General features: G+C 33.9%; 2 protein-coding genes across 3 annotated transcripts in view; one reads left to right on the top strand and one right to left on the bottom strand.

The window, feature by feature from the left end:
- LOC126891651 (uncharacterized) overlaps positions 1-10157 on the top strand; it is a 33821-nt gene extending 23664 nt beyond the window's left edge. Inside the window, exons 7-8 of the mRNA XM_050660876.1 lie at positions 4756-4893; positions 9974-10157. Of these exons, the coding sequence (XP_050516833.1) occupies positions 4756-4893; positions 9974-10120 (285 nt within the window). The 3' untranslated portion in view covers positions 10121-10157. The remainder of the gene's footprint in view (positions 1-4755; positions 4894-9973) is intronic.
- A 5141-nt stretch (positions 10158-15298) lies between these two features.
- LOC126892049 (bifunctional 3'-phosphoadenosine 5'-phosphosulfate synthase-like) overlaps positions 15299-27337 on the bottom strand; it is a 50941-nt gene continuing 38902 nt past the window's right edge. For both annotated transcript variants that reach the window (XM_050661481.1, XM_050661480.1), the window contains exons 5-8: positions 26289-26525; positions 19449-19853; positions 18429-18714; positions 15299-15484 (exon numbers count right to left, since the gene is read on the bottom strand). In XM_050661481.1, the coding sequence (XP_050517438.1) occupies positions 15381-15484; positions 18429-18714; positions 19449-19853; positions 26289-26525 (1032 nt within the window). In that variant the 3' untranslated portion in view covers positions 15299-15380. The remainder of the gene's footprint in view (positions 15485-18428; positions 18715-19448; positions 19854-26288; positions 26526-27337) is intronic.

Here is a 27337-nt window from a genome sequence, read left to right as displayed (position 1 = left end):
TGTTCTTTTTATTTTTAACATTTAAATAAAAGACATTTTCATCATGTAAACTTTTTTTGAGTATTACTAAGTATTAGATTTATGGTTTAAGCAAAGAGCTCTTTCTTTTTTTGTTGTAAGTGAACGGTAAGAATAAATTTTATTTAGAGTATCGAATTTTTTATATTTTTGAGTAACTTCAGTTTACTTTTTGGGTTAATAATGGTTTTCGTTCACTTACATTTTACATTTCGTATTTTGTTGGTTTTATTGTGTTATTGAATACACCAGTTTATATGCAATTTGTTAACCATTTTTAAATGATTATTGTGTAATTTTTATTTTTGTGGTTGACGTTTTTACGCTTCATTTGCATATATTATGTGAATATTAAGATTCTATTGAGTTTTTAATAAATGTTTTATTAAAGTGTACGATGTGGTATTTTATTTAATTTTATTTACAGCTCAATACTAAGAACAATGTTGTTTTGTCGTAGCAGTGTTTAGTCCGTTCGTTAACGGTAAAATATTGCAAGACCTCTAAATTCTAAAGAACCGCCACAATTTAGAAGAAATTTTGCAAATAAGCTCATCTTATCCTTCTCTTCAAAAGTGATATGACTACAATATGTGCTTTTTATTTTTAAGGTGTGAAAACTACCCTTTTTTATCAAAAATTAAAAACAGCCGATATAAGCGTTATTTAAATCTAAATTATGTGTAGGTACGTTAAATAGTATGTTAAATATAGGAATTTGATTGTTTCTCATATTGAAATGTATTTTATAGTTTATAACTATTTTTAAACCCTTAAACACTACCCTCTAAATAAGAATTTGTTTAAAAAATATTTTGTAACTTTAAATTAAGTAATAATGTATTTTGCAGTGATCTAAACTTTATTTTATGTTTGCAATTTAGTTTATTAAGTATTTAATATTTTCAACCCTTATAAATTACCCCTAAAAATAGATTTATTAGATTTAACGCTCACGTTAAAATATTGCAAAACCTGTGAATTTTAAACAACCGCTTGGGTTGACATGAAATTTGTGATGTAGTACCGATATGTACTTTTGCCCTGGGGGTGAGTTTCACCCCTTATTGGGGGTGAAAAAATATAGGTCCAAAATAAGTCCGAAAATGGATAAACTGACAAATTCTACGCAACTTTTGTTCTATATAGTTTTTTCGATAAGTCAATACTTTTCGAGTTATTTGCGAGTGAATATGTTCATTTTTCAACAAAAGAACCACGTTGCGTTGTTAGACGGTTTTTCGTAAATAACTCAAAAAGTAAGTATTTTATCGAAAAAATATTCCGAGCAGAAATATAGATTATGAAAAACTGAAAAAATTTGTGTATGTATGAAGTTTGGAGACCTAGTAGAACCAGTGTCGTAGCTAATTAAGTTCCAAGATACGGGGTGTTGAGATTTCTCTTACAAAGTGAAGATTTATTGATTGCTCTAAAACCGGTTGAGATATGCAAATGATATTTGGTGGGTTTTAAGAGGTAGTTATTACGCATTTATTGACAGGCTTATTATTAAGAATTTTATATTCATCATTGGCGCGCATACGGGTAGTACTCTGAATTAAAAAAAATAGTACGCCACTGAGGTATTTCAAATTAAAAAGCATTTTTGAGTTACTTATTTAATTTATGACAGAAAATATATCTTCCTTTGTTTTCATACGATGCGCCTTTTCATGAAAAAAAAATAAAATACTTATATCAACGCTTAAAAATTATTCGACATAAGTTTCAATGTGGTTTTTTAACGATAACTTCTGTAATTTTCAAGATATTTCATTGTTCTAAAGCTTATTTTGTGGGGAATTGTAAGTGCTAAAAGTATGCAGAAGCTGGACTTTCTGGATGTCTTTTATTTTTAAAGCATGCGATTCAAAGAGCTTAGAAAACTGCTTCTCACACTTACGTGCAAACTTTTAAATATAAATATCTCACTCAATTTTTATCATAGAGACATTAAAAAAACTGAATAAGTTTTAGTATAAAAAATACTACAGTTTAGTATTGATATATATTTTTCAGATTTCTTTTAGTTTTCAAGTTATTTTGGAAAAATGGAAAACATTTATAAAATATCAAAAAATAATTTAACACTAAATTGAAATTTTTTTCAAACCTAAGCACTTTAAACTGGTTAAAATCTCAGAACGCGTAGTCAGGCTCTAAATAAACCTAATTCTTTATGGAATAATGTTAATTTTTATTTTTGTGGAAAATTCACCAATTTAAGTAATTACTCTTTTGATTTTCCAACGACATAATCGTTTTGTTTTTGTAATAACTCAGCCATTTTTTATCCAAATCACTTTTGTCATAGCACCTTTTAAAGGCATCAGTAAAATATGTAAAAGATGTCTTCATAATTTTTTTCTAAAAATCTCTATTTCTTGCGTTATTTAATGATAAAATGTTTGATTCAAGGTTAATTCGAAAAAACCCCGATTTTAAGTAGGCTGTAACTTAGGTTGTGTTACTGCTGTAATAATTTAAAAAAACACCACTCCATTCACTTATTTAATAGGTTTCTTTTTGATTATAATGATTTTTTCGTAAAAATGCATAATTTTAGAGATATTTTTGAAAATCCACTCAAAAACATGCACTTTCATGTAGGAAATCGTCAATTTCGATCGTGAATAACTTGCTAAATATCAATTTACCGAAAAAGTCGTATATAAGATTTTTTACTCAGAATTGAAATATCTATTACCTTCCGAGGTTATTTTGAGGTTACATATTTCCACCCCCGAGAAGGGGTGCTACCCACCCCCAGAGCAAAAGCACACATCGGCACAATATCACTTTTTTTCTTTGACATATTCTCTATATGTATGCCAAATTTCAAGTCAATCCAAGCGGTACTTTAAAATTTACCGCAAAAACCGTCAAAGAATGGACTAGTTGCTAATTTTTCTTTTGTAGCATTAAGTGTCGTAGTAGAGTTACTAATTTCTTTGTTGCGTTACGTATCGTTAATTGTTCCTTTGTGAATTTAAGACGGTTAAAATTTAATGGCGCCCAATATTTTCGTTTGTGTATTCAGTATTTACGTTTTCTTAGAGTCCATGAGTCAAACCATCAGTTAATGTTATCTATTTATCTTTTGTCTATCGTCGTTCCATTAGCTCTATTCGCATACCATTACTTATTTATTTAACATCTATCATTGTAACAGAAGCCCAACCCAAAGAACCATGCCCACATCTCTTCCGACTGAGCAACGTGGCCTTTGTTTCGTCAATGTAAGCGATTGGACCTTTTCATCTTCGGTCATTCCTTATTCCATCTAAGGATAATATCGTCCTGATCCTTCTGGTTCAGCTCCCATGACCTCTTGTCCATCTGATCGTTATATCCTTTCTAAGACGTCAGTCACCTTTGTTCTTCTCCTGATCTCTTCGATTTTTATTCTGTCTCGCAGAGTTATTCCCAACATGATCCGCTCCATTCTTCTCTGTACGACTCTTAGTTTAGTAGCCAAGTCTCGAGTTAAGGTAAAATGTTTCTGCTCTGTAAGTCAGAACTGGGAAGACGCACTGATCAAATACTTTTCTCTTTAGGCATTTGGGCAACTCTAAGTTCTTATTCTTCTTCTTCCTTCTTGCATGTAGGCTTTAAAGCCTGTTTCTTCTTCAAATTAGCCTCCTAAAGTGTTTAACGTATCGCATCATCTTTTTCTTGGTCTGCCAATACTTCTTCGTCCATTTGGTGACTTATCTCGTGCTATTCGTACTATCCTATCCTCTGCCATTCTACTAATGTGTTCGTTCCACTCCTGTTTCCGTTTTGTTACCCATACATTTATGTCTTCTACATTGCATGATCTTATGTTTTCGCTTCTCTCCCTATCCAACAGACTTTTCCCTGATATTCGTCGGAGTATTTTCATCTCTGTTGAAGTGGATGTGTGTTAATATAGGTCTTATTGCTGCTTTATAGATTCTTGCTTTTTTGTCTTGTCTTAGGTGTTTGTTCTTCCAGATTGTGTCATTAGAAGATCCCGCCGCTTTACTTGCTTTTAAGCTTTGTTTTCGTACTTCCTTTTCAACATCTCCGTAACTGATTATATCTATTCCCAAATAAATAGCTATTTGTATAACAAGGGAGGAAAGTGCTACTTTTCCTCCCGAGAATGAAGTTTACTGCCCGACGCGTAGCGGAGGGCAGTAATCATTCAAGGGAGGAAAAGGCACTTTACTCCCATGTTATACATATGGTTTTTCCACCTTCCTCAAATTAATAACAAGTCATTTTTCATTTTTACTTAATTTATTTATGTAACTAACCAACAAAATTTATTAAAATTAAAACTAACAAGTAGGTACAATATAACTGTCAACTGTCAAATATAAGTCAAATTATTAATGTAAACATTGTTAAATCAAAATAACAATTTACTGTCTTTTACCATTCTGCAAAATAGTGGGTGTTTTATAAATAAACGTTAAAATGTCTAGATACTTACGTAATAGAAAATAGATATTGTACAGGGCGTCAATAAGTTATATTTCATGAATGACGTCACTTTTGCTTTTCCTCCCTAGGGAGGAAAAATATTTTCCTCCCTAGGGAGGAAAAGTACAACTTTGCTCCCTACAATCAGGTCCGGAAAAGTATACTTTCGGTAGAGGTAGGTGGAAAAAAAATTTTCTCTCAGTTTTCCATATGCTGCCCACCCACCCACCGTATAATTTATTGATTAATCTTGATCTAATACTAATATGTCATTATTTTTAGGCACTTTGGGCAAAATATGACGATATTGAAGGACTATACACCATTAACTGCAATTGGAATTGGAGTCATCTCCCTGATGTAAAATTTAACTTTGGTGGTAGGGAATTTGCCATACCTGCCAGAGCTTACATCATCAAAGTAAGTATTTCCTGTAAAATCAAGTCCTTAAATAAGTCCCATAGGTATTATAGCCAAAAATAGATGTTGGGGACTATAAAAAGTACAAGTAATATAATATTAAGTATGGAGAACGGTAAGGGTTTTATACCGATCGAAGACAATTGTTTGGAGGAGGAGCGGAGCGACGACTCCAATTATTTTCTGAGATCGGTTACCCTTAACGTTCGACATGCTTATTACGTTTTTTGCACGATTGGTACCATTATAAATTATAAAATTAAACATTTTCGTCATATTGACTAGTTTCATTCATTTTATCAAGATAGATACTTTGGTTGTTAGGTAGTAATTAGGGTGCATAACAACAATGGAGAATTGAGTTTTTATTTAGTTGTCAATAATTTTTAAGTACAATTTTGATTATGATAAATTAAAATATGAGCGAAAGTGAATTTGAAAAAATTAAACGGGCTTGGGAAGAAGGGTGTTCCGCAATTATTGCCGAAAAATCCAAAATCCGTTATCAAAATACCTACCAAAGTTTTAAAAATGGTGCGAAGGCAAGAATTTAAGAATCGAAGAAAAGACTCTATTGACATATTTCGTTCAAAGATATATGCAGTTGAAAGCTCCTGGAAGCCTCTGGGCAGAATATTCAATGATTAAATCCACCGTTTTTCTTTATGATGGCATTGATATTTCCAAGTTTTCAACTTTGATCGCGTATTTGAAGAGAAAAAATGTTGGCTATAGGCCTAAGAAGTTTCAATATTAATAAATAATTCATTAGTTTTCTTTATTCTTTCAAAAAATAAATTAAAATTAAGAGATTTTTTAACTCGACGGTAAGTGAATTACTTACCGTCGAGTTGGAGTACTTACCGTCGAGTTGGACCACTTACCGTCGAGTTGCTAGTAAATGTCACCTACTGACGTAAAATCTGTCACGGTAAACAATCAAAAATGATCAATCGTGCAAAAAAGTATATTACAGTCCGTCTAATTTACTTACCGCTGCACGTCATTATCTAGGCCACAGATCTAAGTTGCCATAGTTGCCAAAGTATAAAAAAAATCCTGAATCCATTTTAAATCAAATAGATCACATAATTATTGCAAACGTGGATTATACAACAAAACAAATTAATATTCAATATAAATAAGTAAAAACTTAAGAAATAGAGAACAAGAATTAAGTTATAATCTTTTAAGATTTGCAGTGCAAGCGTTTTTGCACTGCATTGTTAATAATAATTAAAGAACGGCTCCGAACTCTTGGCAGGAAGCCGGTATAGACGAGGGCATTTAGCACAAAATAAATAAATTTTTAAATACAGCACATAGAGACTTGCAGTTTTTTGCATTATGTTCAAAATGACGTCAGGAAAAAAGTCTACTATTCAAAAATGGGTGGAAATGCATAATTATTGCACTGTAAAGTGCATAAAATGCATCCAAAATTGCATAAATATAAAAATAAAGTCAAAATCAGTATACTAAGGAACAAAATTTATTATTTGGGGGGTTTTTGGGGTCACTGAATACGATTATGCCATCAGAACTGATCCCTGGATCACCTGGTGCCTAAGGTCACGGCTAGAGACGTCATCTTCTGGAGTTTCGATGGTTTTCGGCATTAAATCGATGCAAACGGATTACTTACGGGTTTTAGGGGTCACTAAGTACTAATATGCCATCATAATTGACCTACGGAGTACCTGGTGTCCAGGGTCGCTACTAAGGCACGTCATCTTCTGGAGTTTCGAGGGATTACGGCACTAAATTGATGCAACTGGACTATTCGGGGGTTTTTGAGGTGGTTAAACACGAATATGCCATCAGAATGAACCTCTGGATTACCTGGTGCCCAAGGTCACTGCAAGGGACGTCATCTTCTGGACTTTCGGCATTAAATTGGTGCAAACGGACTACTCGGGGGGTTTTTGAGGTCGGCAAACACGAATATGCCATCAGAATAGACCACCGGATTACCTAGTGCCCAAGGTCACAGCAAGGGACGTCATCTTCTGAAGTTTCGAGTGCTTTCAGTATTAAATTGATGCAAACGAATGACTTACGGGTTTCTGGGGTCGCTAAACACGAATGTGCCATCAGAATTGAATTCCGAAGTACCTGTTGCCCACGATCGCTACTGAGGCACGTAATCTTCTGGAGTTTCGAGTGTTTTCGGCATTCAATTAATGTAAACGGATTACTCACGGGTTTTAGGGGTCGGTAAACACGAATATGATATCAGAACTGAACTCCGGAGTACTTGGTGCCTACGTTCGCTACTAGGGCACGTCATCTTCTGGGGTTTCGAGAGTTTTCGGCATTTAATTAATGCAAATGGATTACTGGAGGGTTTTTGTGGTCGCTAAACACGAATATGCCATCACAAACAACCCCTGTGCACCTGGTGCCCAAGGTGACTACAAGGGACGTCATCTTCTGAAGTTTTAAGGGATTTCGGTATTAAATTGATGAATATAAATTACTCGGAGGTATTTGAGGTCGGTAAACACTAACGTGCAAGGGCAAACACTAACGCAAACACTAACGCACTGCAAGGGGCGTCATCAGCTAGGCGATGTTTTCGGTACTATATTGGTGCAAACAGATTACTATAGGTTTTTGGCGATGATGAACACGAATACCCCATCAGAACAAACACCGGAGGACTTGGTGCCTTAGGCACGTCATCTTCTGGAGTTTCGAAAGTTTAGGTACTCAATTGATGCAAACAGATTACTCACGGGTTTTTGGGGTTGTTAAACACAAATACGCCATCAGAAGAGACACCGGAGCATCTGGGCCCAAGGCACGGTATCCTTTGGAGTTTCGAGGGTTTTCGGTATTAAATAGATTCATACGAATTACTCATGGGTTTTTGGGTTGTTGAAGACAAATACGTCGTCAGAAAAAACACCGGAGCACCTAATGCCTAAGGTATATCATGGAGTTTAGAAAAATTTTGGTACAAAATTGATGTAAACGAATTGCTCATGTGTTTTTTGGTTTACGGAATACGAACTCTACTATGTTGATATATTTAATTTTTTACATGAGTTTTATTATGCGTTGACATTATTAGTGATTATAGATCATTAGATACTCCAGAATTCCTCACGTAAGCCATAGCCGTGTTCAACAACCCCAAAACCAAAAAGTAATCCATTTTTTATCAATTTAGTACCGAAAACTCCCGAAACTCCAAAAGATAACGTGCTTTAGGCACCAGGTGCTTCGGTGTCTGTTCGGTGTCAGGTATCTCAAAAACCATGAGTAATCCGTTTTCATCAATTTAGTACCGAAAACACTCAAAACTCCAGAAGATGACCTGCCCTAAACACCAGATGCTGGGTGGGTTGGGTCTGATGGCATATTCATATTCAGCAACCTCAAAAACTCAAGAGTAATCCGTTTGCACTAATTTAGTACCGAAAACTATCGAAACTACGGAAGATAACGTGCCTTAGGCACCAGGTGCTCAGGTGTCTGTTCTGATGGCGTATTTATGTTTAGTAACCCCAAAAACCCATTAGTAATCCATTTCCATCAATTAAGTACCGAAAACCCTCGCAACTTCAGACGATGATGTGCCCTAGGTACCAGGTGCTCTGGTTTCTGTTCTGATGACGCAATCGTGTTCAACAACGCCAAAATCGGTTTAGTAAGTAATCCGTTTGCATCAATTGAGTGCCGAATACCCTCGGAACTACAGAAGATGACCTGAATTAGGCACCAGGTGCTCCGAGGGTAAGATCTGATGGCGTATTCGCGTTCAAAAACCCCAAAAACCTATGAGTAATCCGTTTGAATCAATTTAGTACCGAAGACTCTCGAAGCTCCAGAAGATGACGCCCCTAGCAATAACCTTGGGCACCAGGTTCTCCGGGTTTCGATTCTGATGGCATATTCGTATTTAGCGACCTCAAGAACTCCCCGAGTAATCCATTTGCATCCATTTATGCCGAAAACACTCGAAACTTCAGAAGATGACGAGCCCTAGTAGCGATCCTGGTCACCAGATACTCCGGAGTTCAATTCTGATATCATATTCGTGTTTAGCAACCCCAAAAACACGTAAGTAATCCGTTTGCATCAATCTTATACCGAAAGCCCTCGAAACTCTAGAAGATGACGTCCCTTGCAGTGACCTTGGGCACCAGGTAATCGAGAGGTCTGTTCTGATGGCATATTCGTGTTTAAAGACTCAAAAACCCCCGAGTAATCCATTTTTATAAATTTAATGCCGAAATCTCTCAAACTCCAGAAGAGGACGTCCCTTGCAATGAGCTTGGGCTCCAAGTGCACAGGGAGTCGGTGTTGATGGTATATTCGTGTTTAGCGACCTCAAAAACCCGTAAGTAATCCGTTTTCATCAATTTGATAGCGAAAGCCCTCGAAACTCCAGAAGATGACGTCCCTTACAGTGGCCTTGGGCACCAGGTGATCCTAAGGTCTATCCTGATGACATCTTCGTGTTTAACCACCTCAAAAACCCCCCCGAGGAGTCCAGTTACATCAATTTAGTGCCGAAATCCCTCGAAACTCCAGAAGATGACGTGCCTTAGTAGCGTCCCTGGGCACCAGGTACTCCGGAGGTCAATTCTGTTATTATATTCTTATTTAGCCACCCCTAAATGAATAATCCGTTTGCATCGATTTAATGCCGAAAACCATCGAAACTCCAGAAGATGACAACTGTTACCGTGGCCTTGGGCACCAGGTGATCCGGGGATCAGTTCTGATGACGTAGTCGTATTCGCAGTGACCCCAAAAACCCCCCATATAATAAATTATGCTCCTTAGTATACTGATTTTGACTTTATTTTTTTATTTATGCAATTTTGGATGCATTTTATGCAGTTTACAATGCAATTATGCATTTCCACCCATTTTTGAATAGTAGACTTTTTTCCTGATATCATAATGAACATAATGCAAAAACTGCAAGTCTCTAGGTGCTGTATTTAAAAATTTATTTATTCGGGTGGTTTAGTGCTAAATGCCCTGGTCTATAATTGTCTTACGAAGTCTTCAAAATACAGATACATACTTAATTAATTAATTAATGCGTTGTTTTATTTTGTAGTATGCAGGTAAATGCTATTCAAGTTTCTTGCCGGAGGATTTCTCCTCTTGGGGATTCGATTGGTTGGTAGGTGATACATTCTTGAAAACCGTTTACAGTGTATTCGATTTTGGTAATGATCGTGTTGGGTTCGCAAAACTAGCTTAAATAGATGTAAATTTCCAAATAGTTAATAATAAATTAGTAATAGCATAAAAATGCAGTTTTTTATTTTTACATAATTGTCATGGTGATATCATCGGGCAGCATAATGAAGAATGGACCAAAAATCAAGAGATAAGAGTGCACATAGAAACAAGAAGATCCACCTTCAACGGGATATGGACCTTTTTTAAGAGCCACAACCTCTCTCTCTTGGTATAAAGGTAAGAATACTACGATGCTACATCTTCTCTGTCCTTTTTATGATGGTGTTGAATCGTGAAGTGTTTGATATAGTGAGAATTCGGGATACGATACATGTATTATACGAAAAGGGAATATCACTGGACTTAATAAAAAGACAATCCAGCTAGCTCCTCAGTTCGGGTATAAGAGACTTAGTCCACTGTGCAACGTTCTCTGTCTCATTTCATTCCCTTTATTCAGATGTAGAGAGGTACTACCCACCATCAAACCTCGAAAGCTATGGTACTCCTGAGACACTATGTGAAATGAATCCAGGTATGTCCTCCTACAATTCATACTGCAAGAAAAAATATTTGAAAAGCTATGCCCAGAAAGAAGAAGAACATCCTAGTAAAAAAATCTCAGAACCTGGTTGAACACAACATCTGTGCAGCTTTTCCGTGCTATTGCATATAAGACGAAGATTACCATGATGATGGTCACTATAGACAAACATGCGTCATGGATAGGGACCTCAAGAGGAAGTTAGAGTGATTGTCCAAAACACTGTATTTGGCTCTTTTTCCTGGTATAATAACCTATATACTAATCTAATTTAAGCTATCTTCTATTAGTATAGTATAGTTGATCCAAAAGATGGCATAACTCAGACATCCAAAGTGAAAGTTATCCTTCAACACCAAATTATTCTACATGGTCCACACAATGTCCAGAAAAAAATCACACCATTTTGAGCGTCGGGTTTGGGGGGGAGAGGGGGGAGAAATCGGTAAATTTGTAGTTTTTTACGTTTTTCGTCAATATTTCTAAAACTATGCGGTTTAGCATGAACAACCCTTTATACTAAATTGTTCTACATTAAATTTGAAATAAAAAAGGCCCTATGCATTATCTTTCTAAAATTCATAGTTCCAAAGTTACGGAGGTATTATAGTATAACTGGTCCAAAAAAAGGCCTAACCCAGACATCCAAAATAAAAGTTTTCCTCCTACACCAAATTGTTCTATATGGTCCACATATGGTTCAGTAAAAAGTTACACCATTTTGAGCGTCCGGTTTGGGGAGGAGATGGGGGAGAAGTCGGTAAATTAGTAGTTTTTTTAAGTTTTTCGTCAATATTTCTAAAACTATGCTTTAGCGTAACCAATGTTATATACAAAAATGTTCTACATAAAATTTAAAACAAAAAATCTTGTATACATAATTGTTATAACATGAACGGTTCCAGAGTTACGGAGGGTGAAAAGTCGAGATTTTCGATACTTTTTGTATTTTTTGGGCAATATATGGTATAACTATACCAAAAACCCAGACATCCAAAGTGAAAGTTATCCTTCAACACCAAATTGTTATATATGGTCCACATAATGTTCAGAAAAAAGTCACACCATTTTGAGCGTCGGGTTTGGGGGGAGAGGGGGGAGAAATCTGTGAATATAAAAAGTATCGAAAACCTCCACTTTTCACCCTCCGTAACTCTGGAACCTTCTCTTCTTCTTTATGTGCCGTCTTCTACCGAAGGTTGGCGACCATCAAACGATAGGTTTCTCTGTTTTGTGCCGCATGTATTATGTTCGCAGCTTCTGGTATTTGAAACCATTCTCTCAAGTTTCTCAGCCAGGATTTCTTCTTCCTGCCCAAACCTCTTCTACCTTCAATCTTGCCTTCGACGATAAGCTGTAGCAGACTGTACTTATCATTACGGAACACATGGCCCAGGTATGACGCTTTCCTCCTTTTAACAGTTGTTAACAATTCCAACTCTTTACCCATTCGTCTCAATACCTCTGTGTTGGTCACTCTGTCTGTCCAAGGAATTCTCAGTATGCGTCGATACAGCCACATTTCTAGAGCCGCTAACTTCTTTATAGTTGCTGCTGTTAACGTCCACCCTTCTACTCCGTAAAGTAGCGTAGAGAGTACATAGCATTTTGTGGCGCGCCATCGGAGGTTAACGCTTAGGTTGCGGTTGCTTAAGAGCTTTCTCATTTTTATGAATTTGGATCTTGCTATTTCAATTCGGATCCTAATCTCTACGTCTGGGTCCCACTTATCATTTACTGTATATCCCAGATATTTAAATCGGTGTACTCTTTCAATACCTTCGGCTTCAATATTCAGGTCGATATGTTGAATGTTCTTTTTACTGATCACCATAAATTTAGTTTTCTTTCTATTGATCTTCAGTCCAAATTGGTTGCCAGTTGTATTTACTCTATTTAGCATCATCTGTAAATCTTCGATGTTATCGGCTAGTATAACAGTATCATCTGCATATCGAAAATTACTTATTGGTACGCCATTAATCTTGATGCCCTGATTGTACTCTTCTAGTGCCTCTAGAAATATTTGTTCCGTGTACACGTTGAAAAGCAGTGGCGAAAGAATACAGCCCTGTCTAACCCCTCTAGAAATGGTTATGTTTTCACTCACCATATGTCCATTCTTTATGTGGGCTGTTTGATTCCAATATAGATTTTTTATAATCTGGATGTCCTTAGTGTCAAGTCCTGAAAGATGTAATAGTTCTATGAGTTTGTCATGTTTGATAGTATCAAATGCTTTCTCATAGTCGATAAAACAGGCGTAAACATCTTTCTGTTGATCCAGGCATTTTTGAATCAAGACTTGTATTGCAAATAGGGGCTCTCGAGTTCCAAAACCGCATCTAAAACCGAACTGTGTTTTACTTATGCTGTGTTCTAATTTTGCTCGTATTCTGGAATGGATAATACGCAAGAATACTTTAAGGGTATGACTCATTAAACTTATAAGGCGATATTCGCTACACGTCTTAGAATTGGATTTCTTGGGAAGGGGCACAAATGTAGATTTCAGCCAGTCCGATGGAATTTGACCAGTATCGTATATCTTATTGAACAGTTTCAATACTACATTCATGTTGTTCTCGTTAAAAACTTTTAAAAATTCGACTGGTATTTCATCGCATCCTGTTGCTTTCCCATCTTTCGTTTGATCTATAGCTTTTATCACCTCACTTTTCAATATTTTTGGTCCATTCAGATCAAGAGAGTTCGTAGAAATATGACGATAATCCGTAAACAAATCTTTTATGTAAATTGCCCAAGTCTGTAACTGTTCTTCTTTATCTACAATAAGTTTGTTGTTCTCGTCTATTAACTTACCAAACTGTTTTTTCTTGTAAGTATAAGAAAACTCCTTAATTTTTTTATGCATGTTAAAACTATCGTGTCTTCGTTCTAGCTCTTCTATCTCTTGACATTTTTCTTGTAACCATTTCTCTTTGGATTCTTTTATCTTTCTGCTGACAGTTCTATCCAGTTCTTTATATTGTTCGGGATTATTCTTATTTTCCCTCCTTCTGTCCATGAGGTGTAATATTTCATCTGTCATCCATTCGTTCTTCTTCTTCCGCTCGTAGTCACCAATTACTTCTTTCGCACCGTTGCATATAGCGTGCCTTAAGTTGATCCAGTCTCTTTCAATATCATCCGTATTTGTTGTTAAAGCAACATTACTATTAATGCTATTTGTAAGCTTGACTTTTATCTCGGGATTTCTAAGTTGATCCATATCTAATCTTTTGTTATTCTGTTTCTGGATTAAGGTTTTTAGTCTGACTCGTAATTGGGCTACAAGAGGATTATGGTCAGAGTTTATATCAGCTCCAGGATATGTTTTGGCTGATATTATTGCGTTACGGAATCGTTTGTTGATTGTTATAAAGTCTATCTGATTTCTAACGATGTACCCAGACTTGTCCTGTGGTGACCTCCAAGTGTACAATCTTCTTAATGGTAACTTAAACCAAGTATTAGTGATAATTAAGTTTTTCTCCTGGCAAAACTGTATTAGTCGATCACCTCGTTCATTTCTTGTTCCCAACCCATACTTGCCAACTACATCACTCTGGAACCGTTGATTTTATAACAATTATGTATAGAACCTTTTTTGTTTTAAATTTTATGTAGAATATTTTTCTATAGAACATTCTTTAGGCTAAAGCATAGTTTTAGAAATATTGACGAAAAACGTAAAAAAACTACTAATTTACCGACATTCTCCCCATCTCTTCCCCAAACCGGGCGCTGAAAATGGTGTAACTTTTTACTGAACAATATGTGGACCATATAGAACTATTTGGTGTTGAAGGAAAACTCTTACTTTGGATGTCTGGGTTAGGCCTTTTTTGGACCAATTATACTATACTACCTCCGTAACTTTGGAACCGTTCATTTTAGAAGGGTTATGCATAGGTAGGGTTACCATACGTCCGGATTTCGTCCGGATAAGAGAAATGTCCGGATTTTTTCTTTACTAAAAAAAATGGAAAACACTTGGAGCAACGGTGGGAAATTTCATTCAAATGAAATGAAATTTGGTAGTCTGCTGCGGAGAATGGAAATTTAGAAATGAAAGTTGGTCGCACTGCTTGTCATGTTAAAACATAAGTGTATATGACATAATATATTAAATGTTTTAAAATACATTGTATTTTAAACTGGCAGAGATTTTCGATGTTAGTTGCAGATTGTAGCAAAACAGCTGTACTTTTAATTGTGCCATATGCATTTCGCATAATATGTAAAATGTAGAGGTAGCAACACAGTCAAATTCACATTTTACATTTTTTACAACCCCTTGGACTACCCCTGTCGGGATTTGGCCTTAATAAATTATGGTAACCCTATGAATAGGGCCTTTTTTATTTCAAATTTAATGTAGAACAATTTTGTATAAAGGGTTGTTCATGCTAAACCGCATAGTTTTAGAAATATTGACGAAAAACCTAAAAAACTACGAATTTACAGATTTCTCCCCCCTCTCCCCCCAAACCCGGCGCCCAAAATGGTGTGACTTTTTTCTGAACATTATATGGACCATATAGAACAATTTGGTGTTGGAGGATAACTTTCACTTTGGATGTCTGGGTTTGGTCTAACTATACTATATGTGGATATTCTTACAACCAAAATATGAGAACTTTTGTTTAAAAAAATAAATTTTATTTATAGTTTGATATGAATATACAATTTGTTATAAACTAATCCTAGCTCCTATAAGTAACAATCTATTCTATATTTGTTTCATTTCTAGAGATTGGTAATAGTCTGCTATAATGTTCCATGCTTTTGGTGCCATAAAACCATCAGGAGGATTTTCGCCCGTCCTTGCAAACCCTGTAAAAAATATTCATAATTTATTAGTTAACGTTCAACATTCCTAATGTCCTAAAGTTGAATTGGGATATTAAAAAATATACTCGAACTATAGACCAGTAAGGATCTGTTTTTAGGTGGATGTGAGAGGTGGCATTCAGATTTTTGCGGATAAAGTTAGGTGATAACTTCGTTAATAATAATTAATTTATGCTCCTTCTCAAATATGCCCGGAACATTAATAAAAAATATAAAATATTTAAAAATTTCAAAAAATTTCGTTTTTTTTTCTACTTTTTTTGCTTATAACTTTAAAACGATTCATTTTGGGACAAAGTCGTATAAGAATAAAACAAAGATAATTAAATTTTCTATCAGATGCGATTAGTTAAAAATGTCTTAAGTTATCACCCTTGCTGCAAAATAGCAATAAATATAAAATAAGGGGGCAAATAAAGCCTGTCCTTGTTCAATGATTTTCCATCACTTAGGTTACACTTGGAACCTTCCTAATTCGCTTAGAAAATTTTTGTAATCTGCTAAAATCGTACACCAAATTTCATTAAAATTGACTTACTAGATTTTGAATAATAATTTTGCAATCTAAACTTTTTTAAAATATTAAAAATTTTTAAAATCTTGCACAACAAAAACTAGAACATACGAAGATTTGTCAATTTTTTTATATATAAAGAAGCACTTCACCTATCTAATTCACTTTATATAATTGAAATCGGATTATTTAAGCAGCCTCAGCAATGTTTTAAAATTATAAACAATTTTTTGGCTGATAAACAAATTAGTGCTGTGGCCAGGAGGAGGTGCTACGGGCTCCTTTATTTAGATGGACTTACCCAAGATTTTTATGTATTTTTTGACCCGTAGAATACGATTTTTTTTGGGTAACAGTTGATCCGGATGTCGATAAAATTGTTATAAACAAAGAACTTGAGGAATTACATAACATCGATTTTTCGCAAAATAAAACATTGTTTTTGTATTTCTTGGGTAATTCTAAGCAAAGAATGTTCTTACAAGTTTTTTCGTAGGATGCATAGTTTTCGAGATAAACGCAGTGGAACTTTCAAAAAATCGAAAAATTGCAATTTTTGAACCAGAATAACTTTTGATTAAAAAATAAAATAGCAATTCTGCTGACAGCGTTTGAAAGTTTAAGTTAAATTATACCGGTTTTAATTATTTGCATTGCTAAAAATTAATTTTATTATTATTAAAACAAGCTATATGTTTATAAGCCAAAAAATTGTTTATAAATTTAAAACATTGCTGAGGCTCCTAAAATAATCCGATTTTAATTCTGTAAAGTGTATTAGATAGGTAGAGCACCTCTTTATCTGTAAAAAAATTAGCCAACTTCTAAATGATCTACTTTTTGTTCAGAAAGATTTAAAAGAACTTGAACTTTTTTAAAAACATTTAGATTGCAAATTTATTATGCAAAATCTATTAGGTCGATTTTAATGAAATTTGGTACACGGTTTAAATATATTACAAAAAATTTCCTAAGCGAATTACTAAGGTTTTTAGTGCCACCAAAGTGGTTAAAAACATTCAATAACAACAGGCGTATTTTGCCCCCTTATTTTGTATTTATTGCTATATTGCAGAAAAGGTAATACGTTGAGACATTTTTGACCAGTCGTGTATCATACAAAATTCAATTATCTTTGTTTTATTTCTGTACGACTTTGTTCCAAAACGAATCGTTTTAAAGTTATAAGCAAAGAAAGCAGAAAAAAATCGACGTTTTTCGAAATTTTCAAATATTTTAATTTTTTTATTAATGTTCCGGGCATATTTGAGAAGGAGCATAAGTCAATTATTATTACTGAAGGTGTCACCTAACTTTATCTGCAAAAATCCGAATGCCACCTCTCACATCCAAAAATAGACGTTTTTTCACAGATCCTTACTGGTCTAGTATGTCAAAACTTCCTGAACCTAATAAATACTGATTTTAGAAAAAAAAATGAATCTTAAAAATATTCTTTTTCTAGTGCCGACTCCAACGATGAAGGTTGGCTATAACCATTACAAATTCGTCTCTATATTTTGCTTTTCTTAAAAGCGTCTATGTGTTTAACCCGTTCCAGTCGCGAATGTTTTTCAGCAAGGATAGCTTTCGTCTACCTGGACCCTTTTTCCTTCTATTTTAGCCTTTATAATCAGCTGTAACAACTCGTACGTAACATTTCTAAGTGCTCTAATATGCTCCTTTTCTCGTTTTAATATTGGTCAAAAGTTCTCTGCCTCTTTCCATTCTGTGCAACAGTATTTCTTTCGTAATATGATCGCTCCATATTTTCAAAATTCTCCTACAAAGCCACATCTCAAAAGCTTCCAGCTTTCTCATTAAGTCAATATTAACAGTCCAAGCTTCGTCATCATAAAGAAGAATATAGTGGATATCACATTTTACAATCCAATATCGGATTTGCAAACTGAGTCTTTAGTTACTCAGAAATTTCCTTATCTTCAAAAATACTGCTCTTGATTGCTCTATTTTTGATCGAATTTCTAATTTCGGATTTATATCTTCCGTAATCCATACTCCTAAGAATTTCATTTTGTCCACTTGTTCAATATCTTCATTTTTTATGTGGATCCATGTTATAACTATACCCCTCTTACTGATAACCGTGGTTTTTGTTTTTTTATGTTTATTGTTAAAAACATTATCTGTTTTAATTTCATACTGAATTTTAATATTGTAAAACCTAGTTTGACTCTGTGTTGCCATGACAACGAAATGCAGACAAATAAATATTTCCAGTAATGTCCGATTTCATAGTTTTGTTTATAGATTGATGTCATTAAATGAGTGATCAGGTCCATGAAGTTTTATAAGACCAATAAAATAGAATCTTTATACAGGACCAATCATAGTTATTGATCCATTGCAATAAACCCTTAATTATACAACAATTTTAACTGCCTTACTTACTTCTCATTTTCGTTCCAGATATAAAATCAAATTCATCCTTTCTATTTGGTTCGAAAAAGTCCATTTTCCTCTTGGTCATATCGTAAGCTGCTACTCGAAAAGGTATGATTTCTAATGATCCAAGTCCTGGGGCTTTTTTGAGGATGCGAGCTCCATGCGTAGCATCGTATAAGTTGCCATCTGGGGTAGCTTCCTTTCCAAGGGGGTGAGGAACTCCGGCTGGATCTCGACCAACTATGTAATGGTTAGCTCCTGCGATCAATCTGGCTTTTGCGTGCCATTGTACCTGAAGTCAATAGAAAACTTTAATGTCTGGGTCATATAATGCTCCATAGTGTCAAGTTGTCAACAAAACTTGAATATCTGGTACATGTAATGAGAAGCAGCAGCTACTGGAGACTGCAGTTAATATTCAATGGAAATATCGACGGTAAAGGGGGAATTGGTAGGAAGAAATATCCATGGCTCCGAAACCTTCGTCAGTGTACTGGCTTATCAGCAAATGAACTGTTACATGCCCCGCAAGATCGATAACGAATATTGTCATGGAAGCTACCCATGCATAAAATTTGGGCACGATACTCAAATAAGAAATTCTAACGTGATTTTGATTATAAAAAAATGTTAATTGGTTAAGTTGGTAACAAACAAGGGGCAAGCCATCAAAGGACTTGACTCATATACGGTAGATTAAGAGTGTGAATGGAAGAGTGTTAAGTACTGATGTTGATATAAAGCAAAGGTAGCATGGATACTTTAGAAAATTGGTACATAAAGAAAAAGAAACAGATAATCCATGACTACAAATGAGAATATAATACTAAGGATAACAAGAGATTAGGTAGATGAGGCTTTGGTGAAGAATGGTAAGACAGTATGGCCTGACGGAATAGATGTGAAGAGTATATATAAGGAAGAAAGGATGCCCAAGGTATGGTGATAGAGTGTGATGGTATCATTATATAAAGGTAAAAGGAAGAATTGCTTGTAGATTCCATATAAACATCAATAGGTACTTACTTCTGTAGGCCCTGCGTACATCATAGGACTAGGAAAAATTGCTAAAACAGTAGAATCCTTATTTAAGATGTTCTGCTCCAACACAGCTTTATGTTGTTGTATTCTGATGTTCAACGGCACATCATCATCTTTAGTCCAGCCTCCCAAAGGGTTTAACAGCAACACAGGTTTCTTGTAGCCTCTATCTCTAAGTTGACGATGAGTGTCAGTCATCAAAAGTGCGTGGCCGTTGTGGACTGGATTACGCAATTGAAAAGCAAACACTGTATCTGCTTTCATTTCCTGGAATTTTTTTCTTAGCTCGTTGGGAGTTAACCGGTATTCATCTAAGCCATCGTTCCATTTGATTCGACGTAAAGCTTGAATGTTTCCGCCGATTAGCCAATCACCGGATTCATAAATCATCTATAATAAAAAAAATACAGGATCCTTTGTAAAAGGTAAATTTAAAAGACCCCAATAAGGGTTACATCAAAAAACAAAATGTTTTCGGATTAATAGGTAATCCATAATCAGTGTTAAGCCAATAGCATGCATGCGTGAGCCACCAAAAATTATGGGTGAAAACCCTTTAAGAGTTTCAAGATCTTAAATGAATGATACTACATATTATTATTAAAACAGATGTATGTTGCAAATATTCCTGGATATAACACATGACTCTAACCCACATGGATGTGATATGCAAGGAATGAACCTCACATATTGAAAATTGAGTGTTAACTATAAGTTGTTGTCACTTGAGTGTCACTGATGATGGATTACTTATTAATCCGAAAACGTTTTGTTTTGTGATGTAACCCTTATTGGGGTCTTTTGAATATACCTTTTACAAAGGATCTTGTATTTTTTGTGATTTATGGTATACAGCCAGCTACAGGAATTTTATTTTCCTCGTGGATTTTCATCTATAATAGTGAATTATAAAGTTAAAAGTAACCTCCGACCAGAATAGAAATAGACGAAGGGATGCAAAATTCATTTGGGACTTAAATTGCAGTTACCACGGTTCCTACAAAATATTGGCTGTTTTCTTTTGAAATGTTGAAATTCGACATTTAAAATTACAAATCACTACTTACTACATAGTGCGGCCGATATGTGAAACAATTGCACATTTAATGATACAAGCATATAATTTGGACCACATATACTAAACATATAAAGGTTTAATTTTAGATATGAGGCCATTTCAGATTTGGCCTTTTACAAAAATGGCGGGCATTCAAAATGGGGGCTGGACATATGTGTTTAATAGTACCATAACTTTTGAACGAAAAGTCCGATTTCAACCAAATTTGGTATATAGGTTCTCTTTTTGATTTATAAGATAAATATGGTGAACCAGAAGAATCGGTTTGCCAGAAGTTGTGTTTTTACTGGTTGTTTATGTAAAAATATGTTTTTTTTTCAATTTTTTTCCTCTGTATATATTAATTTTTCGAAAATGTAATACCGCAATTGAAAAGAGCCTAAAAATATTTTGTAGAAAATATTTTGAACTTTTTAGTTATTTTAATTACCATTTAATAAATGCATAACGCATCTTCACATGTACCTATGTGTGGCAGATTCGTGCAAATATCATAAGAATTATTGTGCATTTAATGGTAGAAACATATAATTTGGACCACATATACTACACAGATTAAGGTTCAAATTTAGATATATGGCCATCTCATATTTTACCTTTTAAAAAAATGGCGGGCATTCAAAATGGCGACTATACATATGTGACAAATAGCACGATAACTTTTGAATGAAATGTCCGATTTCAACCAAATTTGGTATATATGTTCTTTTTTTGATGTGTAAGACCAAGGTCTTGAACCGGAAGAATCGATTTACCAGAAGTTGTTTTTTACTGATTTTTATGTAAAAACATGTTGTTTTTTTACCAATTGTTTCACTCTGTATATATTAATTTTTCAAAAAGTTAATACCGGCGTTGAAAAGGGCGTAAAAATATTTTTTAGGAAATATTTTGAACTCTTTAGTTATGTTAATTACCAATTAATAAATGCATAACGTATTTTCACATGTATCTATTCACCCATGTGCGGCAGATTCGTGCAAATAATATAAGAATTATTGTGCATTTAATGGTAAAATCATATAATTTGGACCACACACACTACACACACAAAGATTCAAGTTTAAATATGAGGCCATCTCAGATTTTGTTTTTTTTTTTACAAAAATGGCTGGCATTCAAAATGTATCTGCCGCACATAGGTAATAGGTACATGTGGAGATACGTTATGCATTTATTTAATGGTAATTAACATAATATAAAGTTCAAAATCTTTCCTAAAAAATATTTTTATACTCTTTTCAATGGCGGTATTACCTTTTTGAAAAATGAATATATACAGGGTGAAAAAATTGAAAAAAAAAACAAAATATTTTTACATAAAAAACAGTCAAAACACAACTTCTGGTAAACCGATTCTTCCGGTTCAAGACCTCGATCTTATCCATAAAAAAAAGAACCTGGATGCCAAATTTGGCTGAAATCGGACTTTTCGTTCAAAAGTTATCGTGCTATTAGTCACATATGTATAGCCACCATTTTGAATGCTCGCCATTTTTGTAAAAGGCAAAATCTGAGATGGCCTCATATCTAAATTTGAACTTTTTTATGTGTAGTATATGTGGTCCAAATTATATGCTTCTACTATTAAATTCACAATAATTCTTATAATATTTGCACGCATCTGCCACACATGGGTACATGTGCAGATAAGTTATGCATTTATTAAATGGTAATTAACATAACTAAAAAGTTCAAAATATTTTCTAAAACATATTCTTACGCTCTTTTCAATGGTGGTATTACAATTTTGAAAAAATAATATATACAGGGTGAAAAAATTGAAAATAAATTATTTACATAATATAAAATAGTTTTACATAGAAAACCAGAAAAAACCGTTTCTTCCAGTAAACGTCTTCCAGTTCACGACAATGATCTTGTAAATCACAAAAATAACCTATGTACCTACCAAATTTGGTTGAAGTCGGACTTTTCATTCAAAAGATATCGTGCTAATAGTCACATATGTATAGTCGCCCATTTTGAATGACCGCCATTTTTGTAAAAGGCAAAATCTGAGATGGCCTCATATCTATATTTGAACCTTTATATGTGCAGTATATGTGGACCAAATTATATGCTTGTGTCATTAAATATGCAATTCTTATAATATTTGCACGAATCTGCCGCACTAACAGTGAAAGTATTCACATAAACAAGTTGTCGATCTTTAACGAACTTAAACCAAACAGCAAAAGTCAGAGTAGGTAACGAATTTCTGGAGGAAGTAGAGATAAAAAAAGGCATAAGGCAAGGTTGCGTACTCTCCACTTTATTGTTCAATCTATATTCGGAAGAAATAATTAAAAAATCACTGGAAAATGTAACAATTGGAATAAAAGTCAACGGCATACCCATCAACAATATCAGATATGCTGATGATACTATACTGTGACGATAATATAATTTTATCGTCTAGAGTACGCCAATGAATTAAGTAAAACGTGTTTTTGTACCGTCTCGGACGATATAAAAGTCGGAACGAAAAGCCTAGTTGATTATTATTCTTGGAGCGTTGATCGAAGAATAATAAACAACAACGAGGTATAAGAGGTGAGTTATCCCGACTATTTTCCGCCGTCGCATCGTTTTGGTGTGTTGAACCAATCCTACGGTTTTTCTTTTACCTATTCCTATACGAGCGTTGATCGTATTTCCTACATGTCTTTTCCGCTGCCGAGCTGAGCGAGGTTTCCTCTCCTTATATGTCCGTTTCATATTAATAAATGTAATTCCTAAATCCACGCGATCGTCGGTAGTATTCATTCATGTACCAGATATCGTCACATCAATCCGAACCTAATGTTCGATACGTAAGTTATAAATATATTTTATTAACGAAATAATTAACGAGTAGTAATTAAGGCTAATTGAGTCGTGTCATATCAAAATTAAGAATCTCCAATTTTTATTAAAATTGAGATTTTCGTTCTCCCTTGCACTCTAGCTATTTCTTTATAGCAGCGGTTCTCAACCTTTTTGAGTGATGTACCACCTACAGTTATTTTTATTATTTTTGGTACCACCTATATTTTTAAATTGTATTATCAATACTTACTAAGTACTACTATTTTAATTTTTTCTGTGTTTTGTGTACTACTGCCAATAATGATATGTACCACCAGTGGTACATGTACCACAGATTGAGAATCTCTGCTTTATAGGATAAGTCGGAGTATTTTTGTCAAAGTAGACAAAATCCCTGACAAATTTATATAATAAAACTGGCATTTGCTGCAAAGTTAACAATCTCCTTGGGGTATTCACAGCATAGTTGACAATATCCAATTCAACCAATGAACATCAAGATATCCATCACGTGACTTAACCACACTTCATGTTGATAATGTCATTTTAGTATGCTTGTAAACATACAAATGGTGGTTGTTTCGTTAAAAACACAATTAGAAAATTTGGTTTATTACAAAAAGTATTCAGTTTTGAGGAGTGGTATAACGTATTTTTAATTATGGAACAATATCCTACTGAAACAAATCAAGAAAATTCCAGACAAAGACCTTCAAATTCGAAGAATTGGAAAAGAACTTTGAAGAAAGAATCAAGGTAGATATGTAGCCTACAATTTTGTTGTATATCTACACTATACAATATGTCGTTTAAGTTTAATTCCTAAATAATTTGTTTACTTTAAATAACAATAAATTATAATTTAAGTTGAATGTTAATCATTAATCCCCATCTTCACTCATAAACGAATATTTTAAATTATCTATGGTGCATAGTCAACAATCTCCATATGCTATCATAACAAAATAAACAATCTCCATCGGTTCATATCAAAGTCAGCAATATCCATTATAGCTCAGTCGGGATAGCATTTGACCTTGCATTAGGAGCTGCCCCAAATTTTATTTTTCTTATCTTTAGGGGGGATCAATAGTAGTAAAAATTTAAAATGTCGACTGAATTTGACCGTTGCGTTAGCCGCCATCTTGCTTTTAAACGAGAACCGTTTTTGCTCAATATCTCTGCCATTTTCAACTTTTCGACAAAAAATATACAAACTGAAATTGTTGAAAATATGATTTTCTATAATTTCGTGTATTATAATTTTTTTCGTGTGGTCCATATTTTCCGAGTTATGGGGAAAAAACCGTGACAGTTAAAGCATAATTATTGATTTATTGAATTATCTCGTTTATTATTACTTTTACAACAAATTTAACAAATGAAGAGAATTAAATTTTGTACAATTTTAATTTCTTTCATTTTTTTGATAAAATCAATATTTAAGGTAGTACGTATGCCGTAAAGGCGCGAGCGTAAGACATGATTGATTTTAAAGCAATTGTTTTTGTTCAATATCTTCCCCATTTTGAAATGAGAATATTTATGTTTTTAACTTTAAAAGGTACACTTGTAGTAAGTTTATCTAAAAAAAAGCCTACAACTGGAAAAAATATGTAATTTTCTATTCTTATAAATAAATTAATCTATTATAACAAAACAAAAGCAAGCTTGACATTTAATAATGCGTTAGTTCGATGGCTCTACTCGAGTTATTAGGGAACAAAAAAAGAATGAAGGAAATTGCTCCATGAGAAGCCGAGAAAATGCATTTTGTTAACGTATACCGATTTTGAACTTTGAGGGTTACATTTTCTCCAACCTAATTTTTGATTGGAATTTTGCTATTTTTGGCAATTTTCACACGTATCATCGATAGTTTTTATTATCATAATATATGTTATGAGGATTTTAAAAATATGAAAATTGGTGTGGAGAAAGAGGACAAAAATAAAAAGGTGATGGTTTGAAAATTATGATCCTATTGTTTATATCTTTGCCGTAAATTCCGGTCAACTTTGACCGGTTGTATCTCAGAAACCACTAAATATAATTAAATTTTTTTTCTTTTAAAAGAAGCGTCCTGCCACTGTGTTTCGAATACCGTTTTCACAATTTAATTTAGTTTAACATTTTCCCGAGATTTCCCGAGATATTCTATTTGTTTATAAACCAAAAAATTGTTTATAATTTTAAAATATTCCTGAGGCCGCTTAAACAGTCCAATTTCAATTCTGTAAAGTACATTAGATAGGTATAGTGTTTTTTTATGAAAAAATCATAGTTATTCTTATGCATCATAATTATTGTCGTTATTATAGCGACCGTAAATTTTTAATTAACATTTCAATTGTTGCTAAACTGTTCATTCAATTTCCATCGGCTTCTGGAATTATAATATATACGGAAAGGGCTTTTATGTTAAAGTTATTTAATTATTGATTAACAACTATTTATCTAAAAGTTTAGTTGAAAATTAAAGATTTTGTTGGAAAAACCCGCTTTTTCCGGGGAAATTTTTCGTCGAAGTAAATCTGAAAAAACACGTCTCTATGCAGAATTTAATTGCGGTGAATTTTTATTTGGGTGTTTTTGGTCTAAAGTTAAAATCTTTGGAGTTATAGAGCAAAAATTGAAAAAAACACGATTTTCGGGCGCCATTTTGTTTATAAAAAAAGTAGCACACTATCTGCGGACTTTGCATATCTATATTATTAATACATACAATAATAAGATTCGATTCCAGCAATAAAATTGCTGGTAAATAACTTTTCCTTGTATTTTGCTAATTAGCCCAGAGTACTAAAGAAGAAGGTTGTCGATCTACTGAGCACTCTCTGCAGTAATTTAAAATTTGCTAACGCACACAGTATATTGACGTATATTCCTATTCTGGTTTACTTTTATATTTATATTATTTCATGGAAAATTCTTACTTTGATGTACGGATGAAGTTTTTCAACAGTTCCAAACTGCCTGGCAGCTCTTTCTTCTTTTCTGTGAAAATAAATTTCGGGATCCCGCAAAATAGCGTATACTTCCTTGTTATAATATAGAGCAATTGCTTTATGAGATTGTAGCCTGTTTTTGTCTTCTGAAGATATTGCTAGTACTATTGGAATACTTTGACTGATCTTGTCTCCGTTTAATTCAATCGTGTTGAAATGTAAAACCTGGAAACAAAATTAAATTAGTAATAAAGCTATACAGCGCATGTATATAGTTATAAATATATTCTTTCATTACCAATACTGCCTCAAAAACTAGGTGACTAGCATAGTGATAGTACATCTATTCTTTTGGAGATAAAGATGTGGTCAATTTGATTAGCTTCATTCGTTCCTGCTATTTTCCACGTCACTTTATGGATATATTTTCTCTGGAAGTTAGCACTGACAACTACATAATTATTTGCTGCTGCGAATTGTGCAACCCCAAATCCATTTTTACTGGTTTCGGTTTGCAAAAAATATCTGCCAAATATATTGACAAAAGTTTTTGAAGTGAGAACTTCTTTAGGGACGTTGTGCGATTTTTGGATAGGGGAAAAAACATTGAATTCGCGACCGTCATCGCGACCGTCATCGCGACCGTCATTGCGACCGCCATTGCTTATGCTATATATATTATGTGTATGTGTATGTATATATAAATTGTGTAAAGGTATTTAAATTTAAAATAAATGTAAAACCTATTTTAGGATGGGTAAAAAGGATTGACTTTGCGACCATCATCGCGATCGTCATCTCTTCGGCGAAATGAATTTTGGACGTACTATATTATGTGTATGTATACATAAATGGTATAGAAATATTTAAATTTAAAATAAATGTAAAACTTATTTTTGGATGGGGAAAAAGGATTTATTTCGCGACCGTCATCGCGACCCTCATCTCTTTGGCGAAATAAATTTTGTGCGTATATTTATTATAGTGTACGTATAATAATAGTAATATTATTGAAATGAACACTTCTTTAAGGACGT

The sequence above is a fragment of the Diabrotica virgifera genome, chromosome 9 (assembly GCF_917563875.1).
Source record: "Diabrotica virgifera virgifera chromosome 9, PGI_DIABVI_V3a".
Taxonomy (NCBI): Eukaryota; Metazoa; Arthropoda; class Insecta; order Coleoptera; family Chrysomelidae; genus Diabrotica; species Diabrotica virgifera.
The sequence above is the reverse complement of the archived record's forward strand: the minus strand, read 5'-3'. Positions and strand labels throughout refer to the sequence as shown.